A 23,147-nucleotide genomic window follows, 5' to 3' on the forward strand; every position below is an offset into this window, starting at 1 on the left:
CGTAGAGTCATCGTTTCTGTTTCCTGAGTTCTACTTTATACTCAAGCAATGTACGTATTCAACGTGTCTCAACGTTTTAAGACCGACTGGTCCCTTTTTGTATTGATTACCTGACGTGTACAAAGATGTGACGAAATTGAATATTTCTTATGTCACTCGACCAGGGACGTTTACACACTGAATCGAATAGGTAACTATGTAGCTCAAAACAGGAACAGAGACGAGAGGGGACACCAGCTGAGTGATCTGTATGACCCGATACTGACATAACGGGAGAGGAGGCTACATCTACACCGTACCAGTAATCTATTCTGTACGGTGTGTATACGCTATCTATCTCTTATGATAAATAACACATATTCTAAATTTATCGTACACTTTTATACCTTAAAATAAAACAATTGTTGTTATGTCGCAACGTTATGACCCGAGGCCGATGTGTTGTGCTGTTACTATCTCATCTAACGGTTAGGAGTTGTACAGTTTATTACCTATTTTGTACATTAATACATACGAATAATGATATATATATCGGTCTCATAAGTAATAACGACAGTATGATCCAATATTGGCACTGGACACGAATAAACAAATTTCGTTGGATGTGTATTACTTAAATAGATATATGGAAAAAGAAGTGATAACTTCTGCACCGTCGTTATCACTTCATTAAGACGAATAGTGATATATATATATATATATATATATATATTTACTTTAACCAGAATGTGTATTATACATGGAATTCCTCAAAGTTGGTTTTTCCAATGTTACTCCTAGCTTTTGTTTATATGTCACCGTGTCTATGATTTTACCCTGTGTTGGGTAGTGTCGATCTCTCTATAACTATCAAGTAGCCATGGCGCTATCTTATAAACAGGCTCTTAAATATTGACAAAGATGAGTCATTCTTCTAGAAAAAAATTGTATTCCTATTTGTGTTTATTGTATACTGCTAGCAGAGTATGTGACGTCAGTATGGGATGTGATATAGTTTTGTTTATTTAAACAATTAAAAAGAAGGACAATGTCATACAAAAACGTTATCTAAGACGCTGAGCGTGCATATCTTGTTGGAACACCGCAGAAACATACATATTCTGCCTGCTTTGTCTACTCATAACATGATATCTATATAATGTACCTTACTACGTTAGTTCCTTAGGGTAAGATACATCACTGACTTTCCATATAATCTTTGACTACTGTTTTAATGAATAATAACAAAAAAAATCTAATAGCATATGCATGTATTCATCTTTGGTGAATGACCTTTTCGCACTACGGTTGTATAATAAGTTTGAAATATATCCCCGTTTTAAGACACCATGTGTGAGACTGTACGATACGACTACCTGGACCGGACTTTGTACAGGCAAGACATGCGTACGTAGCGCTTGGGCGATTTGTATGGTCAGTGTAAGATATTGAGACAGATAAATACAAACGTGGTGGACTGGTCAATATATATTGTATGTACATGTCTTCCTGGACATTGCCTCATCAATCTACATACTGATAGGCTCTCCTAGCCTTAGTACAAAAAGAGGTTCACCTTGGACAGGCTCGTAATAAAACATATTGTGATTTAATGTTGATTGAAACTAACATCCTACTGGGCTCATTATGATGAAAAATTTAACAATTGGTATACAAATAAAATATTGGTGGTTTATTTTTTCGGACAGATCTACAAAACTGACATATGAACAGCCTGCAAAATAAATTGCCTTTAAACTGACATATAAACTGTGTAGATATTTGGTAGATATCGTTAGTATCTGACATGTAAACTGTGTAGATATTTGGTAGATACCTTTGGTATTAAGTATTACACTGACATGTAAACTGTGAAGATATTTGGTGGATATCTTTGGTATTTAGTATTACACTGACATATAAACTGTGAAGATATTTGGTATATATCTTTGGTATTTAGTGTATAACAGTGACATATAAATTGTGAAGATGTTTGGTAGATACCTTTGGTATTTAGTATTACACTGACATATAAACTGTGAAGATAGTGGGCCAAATGGGTCAAATGAGCTTCAGATATTCCTATTCTTCTGTTGAGAGGGGTAACATTTCTACCGTTTGGCAGGGGAAAACACTTTTTGTTATGTTTTGGTTGTTTTCGGTAGAGAATCATTCAATCGAATTCATTGAATAAGAACCAATTAATGACAGTGTAATAGTAATACAATATGAGACCATGGCTGCAACCTTTTGGCTTGGGGAAAGGAGACCAAAGGGATGACATTGTCTTTATTTCAACAATCTTCTTCTCCCAATCCAGATATCCTAGTAACAAAAAGTCTTTATGAATGGAAAGGTTCTCCTAAGTTGTTTTTTTTATGATCGTCTTTTTCATTAACCGGGGACAAATTAAATATTGCCCTCATGAAGGGACACATTTAAACATAGCTTAAATAAATGTATCTAATAATTTTGGTCTTTCATAGGTGCAATCACGGCAGGCATGGGGTAATGGTAATGTGTAATGGTAATTAATTGCAATTAATTACATTTTGTTAAGTAATTGGATGTAATGTGTAATTGAGGATTTTTTCAATTACATGTAATGGTAATTTAATTAATTACATTGAAAAATGTATGTAATGCCCAATTACTTTTAATTACTTTTAATTATTTTAATGTTGAGTGTTGATGTTTCATGCATCCTTTATACAATTTAATCAAACAGAAAGTTTCCAAAGTAAATATTTATTATATAAGGACACAGGTAATAAGAGGTTATACCAGTATTGATCCTAATCTCCTATTCCTAGCTTAGCGTGTATCATAACAGGGTAGGCCATTCAGAACATTCTATCTTTGTAAGGGTGAACTTATAGTGAATAGTGTTAACACTGAATTACACCTTCACTTGAAAACTTTAACAACCACATTTGAGCCATTTTTAAATTCCCAAACACACAACAGGGTATTTTAAGGCAAGATGGATTTCTTCAGGTTTCTGCGAGCAACCCCAAGGAAAAGACACCAATCTGGGTTGGCACCAAAGGAAGCAGAGAAATTTCTCGAAAACCTTTGTATTGACATGGAGGATGACCCTTTGTCATTTTGGCAAGCAAACTCTGTCCAATACCCTGTTCTGTCAAAACTGGCTATCCCACCATCTCCAGCTTCAGTCGAGAGACTATTCAGTTTAGCCGGGAAGAAGGATTCCGCCCAGACAGATGCCGTCTAAATGACGAAACGTTTGAACATCTGATGATGATAAAATGCAATATGCATGTTTACCTATGTAGTGTAAGCTGTCTGAGCAGAACATCTTCCCAGAGTTGAGTACATGTACATACCATGCGAGTGTATACACACATTTTGTATATATGTAGTGATGTGAATTCCCTGTATGAAACACAAACAACAAGTTCATAACAGATAAAGGTAAATATGTCATTTAAACTTGTATTTTTATTGGCTTGGATTAAAAATAATATACCGAGAATATTAAATAAAAGTTATGTGCAATGGTAGTTAATTATATTGGCAATTTAATTGTAATGGTAATTAATTACATTGGCAATGCAATTGTAATGGTAATTAATTACATTAAGAAAACAAACCCTGTAATGGTAATGGTAAGGGTAATGCTACTTTTCCAATGTAATGTGTAATTTAATTAATTACATTACCAATGTAATTGCCCCATGCCTGAATCATGCGTGTTTGTTTCCAGTGGAAAAAATATTCAAAAGTTGTGGAATTATAGTCATGTGATGACAGATAGACCATGACCAAATGAGGTGAAATAGGTTGAACATTCTTTTTTTCCCAGGAACGAAAAGCCTCAATGGCATGTCGTCATTTCGTAATAGTTACCTTGTGCAACTGATACACTGGAAGTTGGTATACAGTCTTCTCATAGTTACCACATATGTATATGGTATATATAAATGGTCACTACACAACATTCTTTTGTCGGCGAACCAACAGTTAAAAACCTATATTTGGTTTATATGTTCCTCTTTTCTTTGTCACATCACAACTAAAAATAACAATTGTTTTACATCTCAGGTGACCGTTATGGCTCAGAAGTCTCTGTGTAATCCTTTCCTGTGCTTAAATGTTGGCCTAGTAATGCTGGTTTTTTTTCCAATTCTTTCGGTTTTGTTTTCACTTTTGTATTCTCACTAAATATCTTAACAATTATGATATCCTCAGATAAATCCAAATCCAAACCCTTTCATTGGACAGCAATGCGAAGTGTAATTTTGGACAATTATGGTCATAATATTATAATCGTTACTGTGTTAAACTCCTCAGACATACCAAATTTACCTGATGTTATGTTTGCAGATTGTCTTTGATAACAGAAATGAGCATCTTCGAAAATAACAACAACATATTAAATTTCTTATAAAGCAAGTAATTTATTACGTCTGCGAAATAGTGATGATGTAGTGAAATAAATATAGGTAATAAATAAACAGATGATTCGATCATTACTGGTGTTATCTGTGGGGGTTTGTGGTAGTCTCTGACTGCTTCATTTTCTGTTTCTTTGGCTTATTTAATAGGTGATCAATATGTATATTTCCAGCAATTTGTACGAAGGTCCCGATTTGATATGGAAATGTGATTGACGTGAACTAGATAGTTAACTGTTTCTTTGAACTTGTACATACCATCAGTATAAGACCTAACGTGATGTTAATTATAACGACTATCAATTAAAGATAATTTGATTTTTTATAAATTCATGTTGCTTAGGTCATAGATCAACGCACAATTGTAAGGTGTCTCTATGGTTTTTCTTAAAACAATATTGCGTTCAATATACATTTGATATCATACATAACATAAACAAAATATATTTCTAAAAAATGTGTCATGTATTTCATCTCCATCATGCTAATTCGGGATTTAGAAAATATGTAGTAACAACTGACCGCTTCACTGTTTCCAAGTTAAAACAACGTGCAATTTACATGTTGTCATGATGGCATGACGTCATTGCATTAATAATGCATACATGGATGACATTTGTCTCTGGAAGTTTTGAATTGTAAGCGTACATGTAAGTAACAACATTCGATATAAATATATTAAATGTGCATAACTGCAACAACCGTTATGGTCAAATGAGATTTCTGCATTCCTGGAGAAGCAGGAATGTCTGATATATGAAAGACAATGTCAGAACAAATATGTTCTCTCTCCACCGAAATATAAAGTTGCATATGAGGCACCATTATAGAATATAGTCCACAGTGTAGGTAATTCAGTACATGTGCATGTTATTATTTACTTCAAGTTTTAAACACTTATTGCTGACATGCTGTTTGTCTGACGTAGCTTTAACGGAGTCAGTAGCACACCTAACACCAAAGTCTGTCAGCACGAGCACCAAGTGCGATGTTTATGCGATGGTTTTGGGAGCCGTGTCGAGGTAGAAATTGTATCCAGAGAGGGGTGGACCTTGTACGTGTCAATTATCATATCCGCAAGCGCTTCGAAAACGTCATTCACCGTTTGGGTGTTGTCACTACGTATTTCCATGTATGGTATTCCGATGTGTTCCGCCAGTTTTACGGCCTTTTCCTTCGGCACCTCTCGGTCTTCTGCATCACAATTGTTTCCGACTAGAATAGTTGAGATCATTTCCGGTGATGTACAGTAAGCTTCCAGATCATTATACCTATAAACATTAAAAAGATGCGAATGTATTAAAACGATGGGAAAACAAAAATTGATAAATCACAATAAATCTGAAAATTAAATGTTCTTTTAGTGTCAACAATCGCGTCATATCTTCCACTATTGTTCCAGCTTTGATTATGAAGTTTATGTACAAACAGGTACTAAAAATAATACATTGGTATAGGGATTGTATTATATAGCAATATCAGTTATAACATACAAGTGTATTACAGTTGTTATCTGTCGCGTTCCTACTTATTAAATATGCAGACTTATAAATGGGTGCGAGCGTTTGTCGTTGTTTGTGCCTTTACATATTTCCAACATATCAATGTCTTAACTTGGGATGTAACAGGTAATAAACAGCACAGTTGTAACACACGCAGTATCTACAGTATTGGCGTTCACAGTGCTGTCTGTGTGTCATAATGTCCAGTGTGTATAAATATAAAATCTATTTGCGGGTGTTTACACTTACCTCGTGGCAAATGATAACAATATCACCAATAGAAAATAGCTGAAACTTTTCATTTATAAATACATGTCGAATGAATAAATAAACTAAAAGAAAAACAAAATGTGCGAATATAACATACAGGTAGATTACATGGTCCGTATTTAAGTTGTTGGATGTTGAGTATTGTAAATAACCTCCTATGTCGCTACTTAGTATGTGTTAGGTAGTGCAACTAGTGACGTCAAGTATCGAAGGATTTATTTAAAGTGCTCCCGACATGGAATGTAACGTTATTACATTGTATAATTTTATTATCTATTCTGTCACTAACGCCTTTTTTGACAGAAAATATAAGCTACATCATTGGCCACCCTTATTACTAAAGACGGCTCCTGGTGGTATAAACTAAATTGAGCTGTCTTGACTGATAGTTCCGCAATGTTACCTACCAGGATTGGACGCTGTCGAAGGTGTGTCCTTTTCTGACGTCAAAGAGGATGAGACAGCCGTGCGTTCCTCTGTAGTAGGAGGACGTTAGACTCCGGTACCTTTCTTGACCTGTAATACATGGAAACAACATTGGTAATTTATAATTATAAAGTAATGGGTACATTGATAAGACAATGGCATCAATATATACATATACAATAAAGTAAGAAGCCCTAGAAGGCAGAAACGCCTAGCGGTTATCTCGGATACTTATTATTTTATTATACATATAAACATAAGTCTAGATTTCTCAGTTGTCAATAGTTTAAATTATCATTTAGGAACTACCGATAGTGCATGTCACAATAATTATACATACTCGCTTCTAGCATAGTAAATCATACACTTACGATTATACATACTACAGAAATAGAAATGGCGTGCCTTAACCTCTAGTTACCGTGTTTTTACATTGTTATGTCTGTGTCTTTTGCGGTTTTTTGGGTACATGTTCTGTGTCATTATGTATGTTGCACTTTTCAAGTATGAATTTCAATTGCGATCATCAAAGTCATTCTATACCAAGTTGTCCCAAATACAAGAGTGGAGTTTTAATACAAACTGACCACTTGTGTCACAAACTGACCACTTGTATCACGGACTGTTGTGATTTGCCTCATAGAACAAACAGGACCGTGTGTCGTGTTTAACACCCAAGGTCATTCCATTTTATTATTGTTTACTCTGGCATAAGCTGACCATTTCATAACGTATACGTGTTTACATATCTGTCGTGATTCCATTATGGTTCAAAGTAAGGTGAAGATGGTGAAATGCTTGGTATGAAATACCGTGGATCTTCAATTCGTTTACAAAGAGATTGAAATACTTGATATGAATTACCATATATCTTCAATTCGTTTACAAAGAGATACCCTGTACATTTATCCTATCAGTGACTAGTGTATTTTGTGTTCTTTTTCTGTTAAAGACGTTAATCCCCAATGTCATTAACTCTACCTGTGTTACACACGATTGAACTTACAAGTTCTGGCAACGGTCAAGGTTGTAACTGTTTGGTTATACAAAACGCTGGACATTGGCCAGTAAACGTTTTCTCTATACACGCGCCTGACCACCTACAACAATGAACGACCAGGACACTCATGATCCGACACACAATGTTACTACCTTAGACCGTCAGTGTTATCGTGACTTGTCCAACAAAAGAACACTAAGGGCGTACTGACTGCTTGTCTGTTAAGATCATAAAATGATTTTTTTTAAATACATTTTACTTATATACGATGGCGTCTGGATCGCCTAAATTAATACAATTTATTTATATGTAGTAATTAAGCATTTAGTTAGGCAATTAAGTTTTAAGTCGTAAACCTTAATTATAATTAATTATAAGAAGATTACACACTGTAAAGTGGTAGTTTTGACTATGCATTATCTGCTTAGCACATTGCTTATACATGTACATGTAATGTACATAAATCAGTACTTTAAGGAGAGGGCTTGTACAGGCTTTGTCTGTTGCCCAATTCCTTTTGTATGTAAGACCTATACAATAAATTATTCTTAGATTGAAAAATAAATAGTTATATTAATATGTTTATACACTGTGTGGTTAAGTCATAAAGTATCTGTGTTGCTATACGTGCATCAGAGTATGTAATAATCCTGACGAATTGTTCGTGACAAAGCAGACAGCGAGCATGTACTTGTGTATCTATAAGAAGTTTTATGATATCTTGCTCCAGATTGAGCCAGTTGTATTATGTAATCCTGCTCATATGGTTTTACCATATGTGTGACGTCTGCAAAAGTAGAGTGGCTGTAAATAGTATACCTGCTGCTGAAAGTTATTGTTCCCTTCACAACAATTCATTTCAATAGGAATATTCCCCTCAGGGACAATGAACCTTGAATACATGTTACACGTGGAGAGTACATCACACTTAAAGTTAGCGGGAACATTCCCGAAGACAGGTGATTCTACAATTAAATTGCATTTACATCGTACCACTGGGTAGAGGGGTTGTTTTACCCATTTTCACCATTGATTAAAACTATTTTTGTGTTCATCGGGTTTATCTCATCGTACTAAAATCAAAATATTTCGGAATTTTCTTTTTAACGTTACCAATGTAAATCAAAGCTTATAATTGTGATTGCATGGTCGCCAATTTACTTAATTTGCTGGAGTAAATAATATGCGTTCATTCGCATACTTACGTATCTTCCCACTTAATATGTGTATATAGACCTACAGTTTATGTCTATGTTAATATTTATGAATTATCATTTTATCATGCTACCCATGATAAATTACAACCATATACATTATAACAAATGATTTAAACATTTAGATTTCATGTATAAGATATATGCCTTGTCTCTCAAGTATATAATGTAAAGTCAAGATTACCACGTTTGATTTTATACAAGGTTTACCTGCGGTGTCACAGACAATCATTTTCACCGTCCCACTGGTTCGCTTAACGACCGAATCATACGTTGCTTTCCTTGGCAGTTTTAAATTTGAAGTTTTTTGCATATGATTAGAATGATATTGTTTCACATGTTTTGAATGACACTTTTCTTTGTTGACTATTTCAAAGGTTTCGAACGTTCTGGTTTTTCCAACACCACTTGCTCCGAGAAATATAACTTTCACTTTGAGGTCTACATAGGGTTCCTTCTGAACGCCTAGTTTGTTGTTCAAGTGTGCTGTGTCTTTCGTCAATTTACTTGTCATATATCCCTTGATGCTTGGAGATTGACGTTTATTGTCTTCCGTCCTCCTCCTCTGTCGATATCGGATACCACCAGCTGTGAGTTGTTTCGCTTTAATGTTGCTGCTGCGAGCAATGGTTGCGATGTCTTCAGTGGATAATTCTTGAACGAAGTCGATGTTATGTTGTCGTTGAGATTTAGCACCTTCCGAAGGCTGGTATAACAATACTTTGGATTCATGTGTTTCTTCGATGATATCATTCAGTAGTGAATGTAAAATGAGAGTCATATTCTTACCGAAATTCCATTTGTCCACCTCAAAGTTTAGTGGCGTAAGACAAGGACATAGTAAAGGAAAACTCATCCGTCATTAAGATAAAACCGTTCTCCGGGACGCCGGTTCCATTCACCTGTTACAGAGCATTCCAATGTTGCTGAATAGTCACATGCAGATGACTAGTTCATGGCTACATCTAACAGAACTAGGCACTATACAGTCACACATGTGAAATTGTTGTAAAATGTGATAGAAATAAAAGTGAATTGAATCAACATTTGTATTATACTGTATAAGCTTTATAAAAAGAATAGTTAAACTGTCACATGTGTTTAAACGTCCTCGACATGCGAAAGATAATATATATATGACCCCATGCTACGACACGTGCTTTTGAGTAATATCGGCGATAATAGCGATCGGTGTAGACCAATGAAATGAGTGTGTATAGTTTGATAGGCGGGACAACATTCCAGTGAGAAGTTCACTATCGATAACGCTGCGATATAAGTATAGACGGCCGGGTGGCCTTGAGTCGTGTGTACACATAGTCATAAACAATGGCAGAAACCTTGTAGTGAACACAATGACCTGTGACGCCAAAGTTCACAGAGACGATCACCTGTTCTTATACACAATGCAACAGGTCTGAGGAATTTACATCTCATTCAGGGCCTTTATTCATCCTCTTTAAGATGTTTCAAAATCAAGAGAAATCATAATACTTTGAGATATTTGTGGCGTTATAAGTTTTGTTTGTAAAAATTGAACATTTTTTTTGTGATGTTCTCAACGATTTATTATCCGAATGAAACCCACATGTAACAGACAATCAAATAAAAATTTGCAGACGATATGAACAAACTCTTGGTAATTGTTTTTCTAATCCTGAATAATTATTTTTGAGCTAAGCACCTGCTGTGATATTCCTTTACACGTAATAAACGGGATATAAAAACAAATCGAAGAGACACAAGTTCTCAACTGGTCACTTATATGACTACTTGCAATGTAGGGGTTCCACAACATGATGCAGTTGTTTATTGGTGACTAGTGCAGTGTGAATTAAAACCATGTTAAAATCTCCTCAACCGTTAGGGAGTTTTACTTTTAAAGAGTATACATTGGATTCCGACTCCACTTCAATATCATAAAGTGCGTCAGTAGACCATAAACTTCATTTTCTATAAATTCGTTTTACATTAGGAAGTTTTGTCGTTTTAATTCATATTCGTTAAAAACATAAAATACAGGCAATTGGGTACCTTCATTAAGTGTTCGGTATCTTAAGTGAAGTTATATGTCAAGAGTACAACAGATATTACGAACTTGGAACAATGAATCCTGGTTTAATGTTTAGATGAACAAGTTTCTTTAACATGTTTTACTCAGTTAAGAAGGTTTGTTAACGATGTTAAGCAGTCATTGTTGGCTATGATGCCGCATTGATTCTGCTATACCCTATGATACGCACTCAATGATTGGTTACTTTAGTACAGTGAACTGGCCATCGGACAGTGAGACAATGACAAGTCAGAGTACGTGATCTGTCTGACTAATTTGCTCAAAGCTAGGTCAATATCTCTTAAGTCAGCGTGAGAACGAACATCCGTGGTCATAGTCGTGACATGTCTGTGTGAACACCGACATCGCTTGACCAATATGCAAATAATGTCCAGCAATGAATACGCATACGTTATCATCACTCATGACAAGGCGCCTGAGAAATCTTGATTTAATTAGCATGTTTATCATCGTTTCCATAGGAATTTGTTTGAAAGTATACATCAGTTAATGCTATAGACACGAATATATCTTATACATTTAAAATATCATAAATCTAAGCGACATTTTATGTCGTTGATTTTGATTACAGTAGTAAGCAACCATTGATCAGGGCGAAGGTTGTATTACTGCAGTATTACCGTTTCTTTTGAATCTGGTAAGTTGGACGAATGTCAATTAAAGTCAAAATACTTATATGCATGTTTATTTTTCACAGAAACATATAGCAGTTTTTGGGGCCAGCTAAACTTGTGAATTCAAACTAAAAATTTAAAAACAGATGATATTTTAATTTTCGACACAAACGCATAATACTAGCACGCTGCTCACTTTATCTATTCCAAGGGGAGATAACGAGTACGTACGTGACGTAAGGATCCTAACCACTCCTATCAATCATGTTATCACGTTACGTCATAACTTGACCTCTGACCACTTTCTACCCTTACACAATTATTTATACTGAAAATGCCTTCCCGAAAGTTTTTCCACAAGTAAAGTAGTTGATTCTCGAAAACAATTAGCACAGAAAAATGAAATAAGATACATAATAATTTCATGTGTTAGAACATGACATCATGTTTAAACATGGTTAAACTTGTTAATATCAAAATGTTAATAAAGTAGATAAAACACGTCTTGACATGGCGAAAACATGCATTCAGGAGAAAAATTGATACTCTCTCTCCCCAAAAAACCCATGCCAGTCAATCTTCGACAAGAATTAAAATCAGATATATGTACGTGATACATCAGTTTAATCGATTAAATCTGATATATGTGAGAGTGTAGTGCACTGGGCGACATTAAGCTGGCTTATATACAAAATTCACTAAACGTAGAATATCTCGGAGTCTAAGGTTCGTGCTGGAAGATTAAAAGTAAGATGAACGTAAGAGACAAACGTAAGAGACATACAACCAAATGAAGTGCCAACACATGGCAATCCTCATTACTCATTGTTAGATAGTGAAGTAATCGCTGGGTACGCTAACGCGTATGTTTGTATGTTTTAAAACATCTGCAATGGTACAGGTAATAAATAACTGGGTATAACACTTGTCCCTGGTGCTTGTTATTTGTATTTGTTTTCCTTTTTCCTTTTCAATATATCTTTTTTTTATTTGTTAGTCTGTTTATATAATTGATTGTTTTATTTATTTGATATGTCATCATCAAATAATAAAACATTCAAATATTATAATGTCATGGAATGTCGTGTTTTTTCTATAAAATCTAAATTGAAATGATTAGTTTATGTCACAGGTCAGAATAAGACATAACGGTTAAAAATAGAGGGGATTCCAGATATATTATTAGATTTATCAAAAAATAAATAATGTTTTCAATTAATGACGTTGATGGTAAACCCCTGTGGAAAAAAAACTATTGTTTCTGATAAGATAACTTTACATTCTTGTTTTATGACGTAATGACAACCATGCTATAAAGAGATACACATAGGAACAGTCCACCGGGTGATTCATCTGCGTGTGCGTATTCTGTTTTCTGTTCGCCCACCTACCATGTAATTTTGATACGTGAAACTCACAATTTTTAATAATTGATCCCGCTTGATTTTAGTATTTTAAGTATCCCTGCCAAATTACAGGCAAAACACTACATTTTTGTAGATGATTCAACTGTAGTTTTTTTCTGTTTTTTTACGGATCAACCACCAACACCCAGGTTCCATTTGGTTATAACTATAGCGATAAGATATGAACACTTTTATAAACTCTGTTCCGTAGGTCCATTTAGAGAACGATGACAGCGAAGTGTACATTCTTTTCTATTACACCACATTTTTACATAGCTTTGATCCCTTGATGTGTATCTGTTAAAGACGTTAAATAGCACTCCCTACTTTGTGTCCACGTAATTGAAATGAAGAAAATATCTTTCTTACTTTGCTATTTGTTATGCTTAAAAATATTTCTGGGACATAATATTTCTTGAAATCACAATAATTAATATTTTCGCTTTAAATTAAAGATGTGTGTTGATCATATCTCATTTTTTCGTATTTTTATTTCTTTTCATTTTTGAATTGTGATTAATCTACTATTTTGCTGTACCTGTAGAAAACTTTGAAGGTCATTGACCAAGTCCAAAGTAGCTTAGCCATGTATATATGACATTTTCGTGTGTGTACCAGAGTTGTCCAATTCTGATTCTCTCCGAAAAAGTATCATTTGCGTGTATGTTTGTAAGGGTATCACTCGTAGGGATTTACGAGTCTTTTTCCTGTCACTTTTGTAGATTTACAGAATTTCAAATAAATTTTCTCAAAAACAAAAATATTCTTAATGAAGGAAAAAATAATGTATGTGCTTATTCTTATTATGTGATTTGTTATGTTTATCATTGTTTTTTTGTTATGAGTTTATGATAGTATTTCTACAGTGGAAATCAGAACCAATCTTACAATGTACATGGGATTAAACGAGTTTACACTGGGCTTCTACGGGGATATAGATGATGTTTTTCTGAGTGGCTTTTTGTATGCAATACAAAACCTTTCAGACCTTTATTGGACGATTCCTTTACAGAGGACCAGCCGTATCTATCATGTTACCAAGTCAATTCATTTATTATTATAAATATTATATAACCAACATAAAACTTGAAGGTTTCAATAACAATTGTTGTTCAACTGAATATCATTGATATATTTACATATTCATTCATTTATTTATATTTATCCTTTTAATTATTTATTGAACCAATTTCACAACCTCTTCTCCGCCGCTTTTTGTTTCAAAGATACTATTATTATTTTATATTTAAACTAAATTAACTCTCAAATCTGACTGATAATAAAGTTTAATCTGAAAGGTGGTTCATATTAAATTATCTCTCCAAGAGTGTCGTTAGTTTTGAAAAAGAAAATTTCTTAATATGAAGTCCAAATAGATAGCGTCGCACGGCACGTAAATTGAGAAAACTTATATTTTTGAAATAATTTCTAAACTTAAACTGTCTGTGTGACTATACTCATTTTTACTAACCTCCGTTTACAATATTTGCAAATTTCAATTTACTTCACATGTTCTCCTATGCCATGCACACTTATTGGGTTTTAACGAGACTGTATCATTCAAAGTCACTTCTGTTGGTTTACGGGGGGCCGTACTCATGATAAAAAATATGTAATTCAGCTCACCTTTTATCTATTACTTTTACTTTATATAGTGTTATATATACGATAGTACTGTATTGCTATACAAGGAGTGAGTGTCTTTTTGTTCTGTGTGATATATTTATAAAGAACGTGTATAACATACATAGATATACCTTTTGAAAACAGGAAAGACAATAAAATTGTCCCACAGTAGATTGATTAGATGAATGAAAGCTAGGAATAACGTTGAATTTAACTCCAGATTATAAATCTATCATCTCCGAATGGTCTTGTTAAAGATATGACACATATCTCTAACGAAATGCAAATACACGACAACGAGGAAGAGACCAGGTGTAAATCTAATAATTGAATCAGCAGTAGTGAATATGTAACTATTGTCACCTCACCTGTCAACAACTAGGATGATCACATATCTCAGCATATATGTGAACTAATTTGGAAGTGTTTTAAATAAGTAGCGACATTTCCAAATATTTACTTAAATGTTCAACCGGAAAAACTGCCATACTTTATTTTATACATTTGTTTAAAGAAGATAAACTGAATTTAACGTCTCTCCTTTTTATAGATTTAAACATAAATATTTAGCTTGAAAAGAAATAAAAATTGATTGCTAAGGGGGAAAAAAATCTGAATTGTTTAAATTGTTTATTAAATCGACTGTCTGATTACTTAATGGATAGGACAAATACAGTTCAATGTTGATTTATAAACATAGTTAGTGAATCAATTCAACAATGCGACCACTTTATTGTTCGAATGCCATTTCTTGTCTACCATTCTAAAAATGGAAATATTTTAAACCGTAGAACAAATTGTTTTATCAGCTAAAAAAAGGATACTTGACATTGCTATATTGGACCTAACGTGCGGGAATTCAGCTCACCGTGTACAAGTAGCATTATGCCAATTTCCGAACGGAGTACTCCAGATATAAGTAATGTACACTAGAAAGTATGCGAAAGTCATTGTCTTGTTATTTTAAACAGTTCAAAAACGACATTTATTTAACATTACTCTTCATAATATTATATAAGACGTTTTGTTTACTTATCAACTGTTCTTATATAGGATTTGTATAACTAGTAACAGGTGGGAAGGTACAATTATATCTGGTCGCATGGTCATGTAGCACAGACATCACTTCCTTGTGTGCCCTTACAGACATCATTTCCTTGTGCGTCCTCCTTTGTTCGGACGGACTGTTGTAAACGAGTGGTTGTCCCGGTAAACAAGTGTAAGTGTCAGATGTACCAGCGTCCGCCGGGATCCCCATTCTGTTTCTTGGTTAACGGATATGTAATAAAATGACCCCGACTTATGTTTATTGTATGATGCTAACGATGTGTTACGTAAACACAGATGGTGAACACTACAATTGATCTTACAATAAAGTTAAGATAAGAACTTTATGTGTCATTTGTTAAAACAAAAAGAGATTATACGAAAGATTAATATCCTCATTGGTTTCCCAACCAGACTCCAGGAAGTGATCATGTCAGCCGTACATCATTTCCAATGTCAACTTTTCTTATCAGTGTTAAATTACTTATATATCTAAGGATGAAACCTTTGACTTACGGATTTGCTAGTCGTAAATAACCTCTATTTTTTCAAAATTAAGATAGTCTGTGTCCTATTCAGTCATATTTCTACTGTCGTGTCGACGAGTTACTACTCCAAGGTAGATAGTGAATAATTTTGCATTCGTTCAATACTTTTCAAAAATACATTTTAAGCGGGATTATTATTTTATGTATAATTTGTTTAATAAAAAAGTAAATATCGTGATGTAGAAAAAAAGCAAGACTTTGCTAAAAATGTTTTACTATATAAAGAACGACCGTAAAAACACGTATCGTTATTTAATATTATTTATTATTTCCTTAGCGCAACCATTGTTTATAGAAGGAACTAGTTTCATGTTTCATGCACCTGTATTTCACGACTGGCATACTATAACCCTACTAGGTGCAAACAGCAATGCATTCGTGATATAAACGAGGAGGTGCACATAGGTTGTACCTGGATGAAAACGAAGAGTTTGCACTTCATCACACAGAATCACATTTGATAGGATACGTAATCATCCTACACCGAACAACTTAAAGACGCACTACAGGAATCTATTGGTTTACACCGACGATGACATGTGGAAGTCATTTATACTTAATTTAGTTTAAGATTGAAGGCAGATAAATGTATAACATGATACTTTAAAAGCTTATTTGTGATAACTATCATATGAAATGACTTGAGTATATGAAGATAAATTCCATCACACTATCTGAATGTTGGAGTTCGATGACTGCCATCCCCGTTTCTCTAATTATATTTCTAGTACATTTTGCAATACGTCGATCTGAACACCAACAAGGTATGAGTAAGTAGGACTTTCACGAAATGTATACCTGGAAACCCGCAAAAATGTCGAACCGTACACAATCTGCATTTAAAAATTTAAAAATCAAGATGATATAAATACAATATCGGGGTTATTATATTTTGTAATTTAAGTACATCTGTGCATATGAAACTATTACTTGAGTCCTATCATCATAATGATTATACGGACTGATAAACGCCACCGCTAGACGAAACTTGATTTAGTGGATATATATTAATCAGCGTTAAAGCTGTAATGCCGTAATCATTTTATTGTACATTTCACTCGACAGTGATGATGCAAATATTACTTAATCATATACGGAGCATCATTTCGTAAAAGGTTATCAGCCAAATGAGCAACACAAATTCACACACTGACTTTTATTGAGGGAGTATTTGTATTAAGATGACATTAATTTTGAAGCCTTTATTTCTTTAACTGCTTCGTTTTCATTTTCGAATTATCATTAATGCCATATTCGCCCTGTTCCTTAGTTGTGTCACAGAGGAACTTTGTCTTAATAAAACCATTATAAAGTAGATAGTAGTAGGATGTCTGTGGCATGAAGCAAACTACAATATAATTAAAGTTAATTAAAACAAATGACCTGATCGATGTAATCAATATTGTTTGTGAAATATATTTCTTGTATATGTATGAAAAAGTCGCTATACTGTGATTCATTGTTAATATTTAAAATAGTATACTAACAACATTTTAAAGCACGTGCATCCAAATAAATACATATATGATGAACTTACCTGCCGTATCCCAGATATCTAGTTTGATGACCTTGCTCTCTCTAGATATGAAGCTTGTCGATTTACTAGCGTATCCCGACCTAGGTAGGGAACCTTTGGACGAGACGGAGAACTGACTAGATTTTGACATCTCATACTCGTCCTCCCTATTAACAAACGTGTCCACCAGCAACGTTTTACCGACGCTTAAATCCCCGATCACAACAACTTTACATTTAAGATTTCGTTCAGATACCCGCTTCGTGGCCATGGCAGTAGAGTGAAAACTTTCTCATTTTCATTTGACACCGTGATTTGTTTATCATACACGATAACAATTGAATTCCCGTCACGTGATGACATCGACGCCTAGATCAAATAAGTGATTCACGCCTTCGCGGTAAAGGGTGGTCCGATACATCAATCGGCCGATGGCCGTGTATATGATTAGCACAGGACATTAAATGCTGTAGCCCTAAAATAACAAATTTAATTCCTTGATGTGGTAGAGTAGACTGACACAATCTGATAAGCACAGTACTTAGGGGATTCTCAAACAAGGCCCCATTACTACATCGACTAAAATTATCATGCAAAATGGGAACATGTTTAAGATTCTATTTATCAGATTATTTACAAAATGAATCTGAAACAAAACATTTTATCAATAATTTCACCAGAAAGTCTCTGTCGCGGATTAATGAGATTTTAAGTAGTCTTTTGTTTTTTGTTATTCAGGAAAACCGATCGCAGCCATATGTCATGGTGCATGGATGTTCTGTTCTGCTAAGATTCTGAAGGACAAGAAAATCACGTGCTTTGTTGCAATTAAAGACGATGTAGAGAACGCTGGGTAAGAAAACTTACATCCGTAAAATAATGAGTTAGACACACTGCAAAGAACTGGCAACGCCAACGAGAAGGATGGACAGTTAGTGATGACCTTGATGTAGGTACTGTATAGTGTGACTATTAACCTTGCCCATAGTCTTCATCAGCCAGCATCTATTAAACTCAAGGTTAATAAAATGTCTTCAACGCATATTGGAGCATCGCAAATAGAAAACCCAGGCTAGGAAGTGGATTGGTCGGCAGATCGCACCTGTCCAGAAAATGAACTAGAGCAGGACGCAGAACAATAAATTAACGGTGACATGTACTATACAAGCCGTATGCATGGTGGCTGGAATGCTATTGCGGCGGATGTTAATGGGATTGACCGTGAAGTTGTCACTTTAGTCATAGAGGTTAATAGTGGGATGGAGGCTATTACTACAATGTAGTATCATCAACCTTCATTTCCAGGCAGTGCTGAAATGTGCTCCATGAACATAATAGCTAAATAGCAATGTTTTATATTATAACTGAATGCATGCTTTTACAACTACACTTTCTTCAATAATATACTAAATTATTGTATGGACTTGAAAATTGATTTGCTCGTAGTATAATCCACGTAGAGTCCAAGGTTGATTTACAAACAAATCATAAGTAGATATAAAAACACATCGAGGTCCACCTCCTCTAATCTACAGGTCACACGTTGCTGCAGTATGTACTCTAAGCATTTATAATAAATTCAAATATAATTTTCAGTTGGTCAACGTTTGTCAGCTTGAATAAGAAGAATGTTATGATTTTAAGTTGAATTATATGATGATATTGTTATCGAAATCCAAAAATAATATTGAATATTATATTATATTTATCTATTTATTTATCTTATTCTATTATTTGTGTAGGGTATAGCTTTGTGCGTCTAATGAATGATTTTTACGTTGTAGGGCTTTGTACGAGGATTCGCCTGTGGTGGTGGACGGAAACATGATTACATCACGACTCCCAAAGGATTTACCAGATTTCTGTAAAGCCATCATAAGTCAGCTCAAAAAGCAGCTTTAGCACTTCTGCGAGAACAATTTATGTATCTGGTTACCTATCACTATCCATTAACATCATCAATTATACATCAATTAAGATCCGGAAAACATCCTCGGCCATTGGTGTACATTTCATAAAGCTTATTAATGACCTCAACCAAATGGCTAGTTAAAGGTATATATTTGTGGATAACAAATGCTCGTAAAATGCGAATAAAATATTTGAAAACGCATCCAATGTGCACTGTTCGATTTGATCAGTAATGGCATTATCCCTTTTGAGGCTTTGCACAGTATCTGTGTATTGAGCATTCATATCATGACACAGGTGATATACAAAAAGCGTTCTGTATGAGATAAAGAAGTACAATATATATAAGGGTTATTGACTTCCTGATAGCAGATGGTAAGCTATTCCACAACGTAGCCGAAACCCTCCCAAAACATCTGTTTCCGTAGGTCCCAGTACGAGATTTTGGGACACACAACAAATATTCTGACTCCGACCGCAGTGATCGTGACGGCTGATACCTAACTCCTGTAGGTACTGAGGAGCTGTTCCATTCAGTGCCTTGTATGTGTATACCAGAATTTTGTACTGCGACCTCTATCGTACAGGTAACCAGTGCAACGAATAAAGCGCAGGTGTGATGTGCTCTCTCTTTCGAGTACGAGTAACTAGCCGTGCTGCAGTGTTCTGGACCCTCTGCAGACGACTAGTTAGTTTGTGAGATATACCACAGAGCAGGGCGTTACCATAATCCAACCGAGAGGTAACAAGTGAATGCACCAAAATCTTGCATGCATCTGCAGTTAGAAACTGCCGAATACAGCCGATGTTCCTGATCTGGTATTAACAGGATTTGGCAATCGCGTTCACTTGTTTCTCCATGTTCAGAGAACTGTCAAAGTATACCCCTAGGTTTTTAACAGCTGGAACAGTCTCAATAGTTCTGGCACCGACCTTGAGCTGGAGAGCCATTGTTTGCTGACACTTCGGGGAAAAGACGATTAGTTCCGTCTTTTCCTGATTAAGTTTAAGCATGTTGGGACATGCATGTTCATCCAGATACTGATATCTGTCGGACAAGCTTCCAGACTTTCTGAGACTGTATTCCAACTGTCCTGTGGTTAATTTACCAAAAGTTGACACATTTGTGACGATATGTCTCTTACAAATCAAAAATATGATGATTCACAAAATTTGTCATTAAAATTGTATTTATATATTAACTTTCCAGAAGAAAAACAATAATGTTTCACGAGCAGATGATCGCATTTATATAAACAAGAATGAGCAAAAGAAGCCGTGAGAGGATATCGAGATGGTTTAGATATATGGTGCAAAAATCCAAGCCCAGATTTTTTAAATTTTTTTTTATTATTTTTTTTATTTACCACAATGATAATTACAGTTTTTGTATTATGTAAGTCAAATGTGAAAAGAATGTTTTAAAAAAGCACAAATACGAATGATAAATTTAGTTTACAGACGTCACTTCGTCACAACAACAACAACAAAATGTAGACAATTCGCCCAGCGGTTAAAATTCTGTCCTTTGATATACGAAAATTAAAATCCAAAAATTACGTCAAAGTTTCAAATTCAAAAACTCTAATTATAGACGAGAATGATCTCAAACAACTTAAATGATATTAGCAAGAATGAACAAAAGCTAAGAGAGGATACCGAGATGGGCAGATATATGGGGCAGAAATTGACGGTAAAACAAAAACGGCGTCTATCCAAGCCCAGAAAATAATTGACCACAAATGATTTGACGGTTCTTAAATAACTGCAAAAGCGTGAAATGTAAGTCAAATGTGAAACAAATGTTTAGTAAATACAAAAATACTTAACTAAAAAAGGTATGTTATATTAACTGACTAGAAATTCAGAATAACACCTGGACGAGTGTGCGTTTGTAGACAACTCGCCCAGCGTTTAAAGTTATGTCCTCTGATATACGAAATTAAAGCCAAAAATGACGACAAAGTTCCAATTTTAAAAGCTCTAATTATAGACGAGAATAATCTCGAACTATTCAAATGATAATATGGCAAACTTCAGTGTTGGTAAATAAGTATATTCGTGAAAAACACAAAATTTGTCAGTAGCCTACGGGAGCAAGCCTTATCAGGCGTACCCGAAGTCCCCATATTATAAACTCTATTACATCTCTCTATCCCCCATAGCTATATATTATAGACTCGATTAAAACTCTCTATTCCTCATTCCTACATGTTAGAAACTCTATTGAATCTCTCTATCCATTATTCCTACATACGATAGACTCCCCTTTTCCCTATTCCGTACCTAAGTATATATGATAGACCCCCCCCCCCCCCCCCCCCCCCCCCATCACCAATACCATATTATTTGATTGAATTTTAAATCTCCCTATCCCCAATACTGACATACAACAGACTCTTAGTTGACAGTGATAGTCGATTGATTAACCTGATTATCTGCACCAATAGAAATTAACGTCCTTTTTCATATCACATCATGTAGTCATTGTTACCTGGTAATTGTATCTGCATAAATTGTGTATATATTATATCACTTACTAAATACCATTGACGTCATTACTTTAGTCTACTTCCCCTGTACTGATGACGATATCATTAACAATAAATAACATTGGTTTTATTGTTGCATTTTAAAGATTTACGTGTTTCGTACAGGGGCCCTTTTCGCGTATCCGGTTCTATCGTTTTAATCAGCTAGACATGAATAGAAACGGTACCTCAGGAATATTCGGCACGTGCGTATCGAAGGGTCTTGTCGTGCTGGTTATTACTAGTTTGCATTATCTATTAATAAAACAAGATAATCGATTCACGTATGGGTATTGTAAACTACCTTTCCCTTATTAGTTCACTTGATCATATACACTTTTTAACATTTCTTGGGCCGATACAGAGCTAATGTATTGTAAATATTGGATACGGTATTGTGTTACTGTGTACATGTGTGTGTGCCATTCGGCGGTAAAATCCATTTTCGACTAATATTTAATTAGCCCTTCACATTAAATTACTATGGATATCGTTATGTTGTTAACCAACGTTCACTGTCATGATAAACTCGCCCTCAATACGGAGATAATAAGACGAAAATTAAACTGCTGCGAAAATTTCTCGATAAACAGTATTTTCTACAGATGCAATTAAGCTAACATAGCTGAACTGTGAATTTCTGTCTAACGAACTTAATTCCGGAGGTGACGGTGGATTTTAGATGATTGGTCCTCACCAGAAGGCTTACTTTTATAGACTACCAGATCACAAAGTCATAAATGTTATGCTAAGTGGTAGTTAAACTCGAGAAAGACAGTTAGGAAAAAGAATAGATTGTGTATGGTTTCTGACTAAAGCAGCTATTTTAAAGATAATTGGAAAAACAATACAATGTGAGTGATAGCCCGATAAGAGGAATGCATCAGTCTCGATTGTTGTACACGTCAGAGCTGATGAGCAAACCTCTCCTGTTTTAGTTCTGCAAATACTACGTCATAACAATTTTAGAATAACACTCCTCTATATTAAAGAAATAAAATACAATAATAATATATAATACAGGAGTACGACAATTTGGAACTATCAAACGCATTACACCGAATG

The 23,147-nt window shown here is 34.6% G+C and overlaps 2 protein-coding genes across 3 annotated transcripts in view; one reads left to right on the top strand and one right to left on the bottom strand.

Moving 5' to 3' along the window:
* The window catches only part of LOC110453894 (putative cysteine protease YraA), a 42,967-nt gene extending 23,214 nt beyond the window's left edge, over nt 1-19,753 (top strand). Inside the window, exons 4-5 of the mRNA XM_021503145.1 lie at nt 18,379-18,493; nt 19,425-19,753. Of these exons, the coding sequence (XP_021358820.1) occupies nt 18,379-18,493; nt 19,425-19,542 (233 nt within the window). The 3' untranslated portion in view covers nt 19,543-19,753. The remainder of the gene's footprint in view (nt 1-18,378; nt 18,494-19,424) is intronic.
* On the bottom strand, nt 4,123-18,109 carry LOC110453763 (ras-related protein RIC1-like). Of its 2 annotated transcripts, none has more exons than XM_021503017.1 (3): nt 17,662-18,109; nt 6,577-6,685; nt 4,123-5,668 (listed from the first exon to the last, which is right to left on the bottom strand). In XM_021503017.1, the coding sequence occupies exons 1-3, from the start codon at nt 17,909-17,911 to the stop codon at nt 5,365-5,367; spliced, it is 663 nt and encodes a 220-aa protein (XP_021358692.1). In that variant the 5' UTR covers nt 17,912-18,109; the 3' UTR covers nt 4,123-5,364. The 2 variants fall into 2 exon arrangements, with proteins under 2 accessions (XP_021358692.1, XP_021358617.1); XM_021502942.1 differs by lacking the exon at nt 17,662-18,109 and adding an exon at nt 9,020-9,944.
* Nucleotides 19,754-23,147: the final 3,394 nt, after the last annotated feature.

Source organism: Mizuhopecten yessoensis, unplaced genomic scaffold (genome assembly GCF_002113885.1).
Source record: "Mizuhopecten yessoensis strain PY_sf001 unplaced genomic scaffold, ASM211388v2 scaffold83, whole genome shotgun sequence".
Lineage (NCBI taxonomy): Eukaryota > Metazoa > Mollusca > Bivalvia > Pectinida > Pectinidae > Mizuhopecten > Mizuhopecten yessoensis.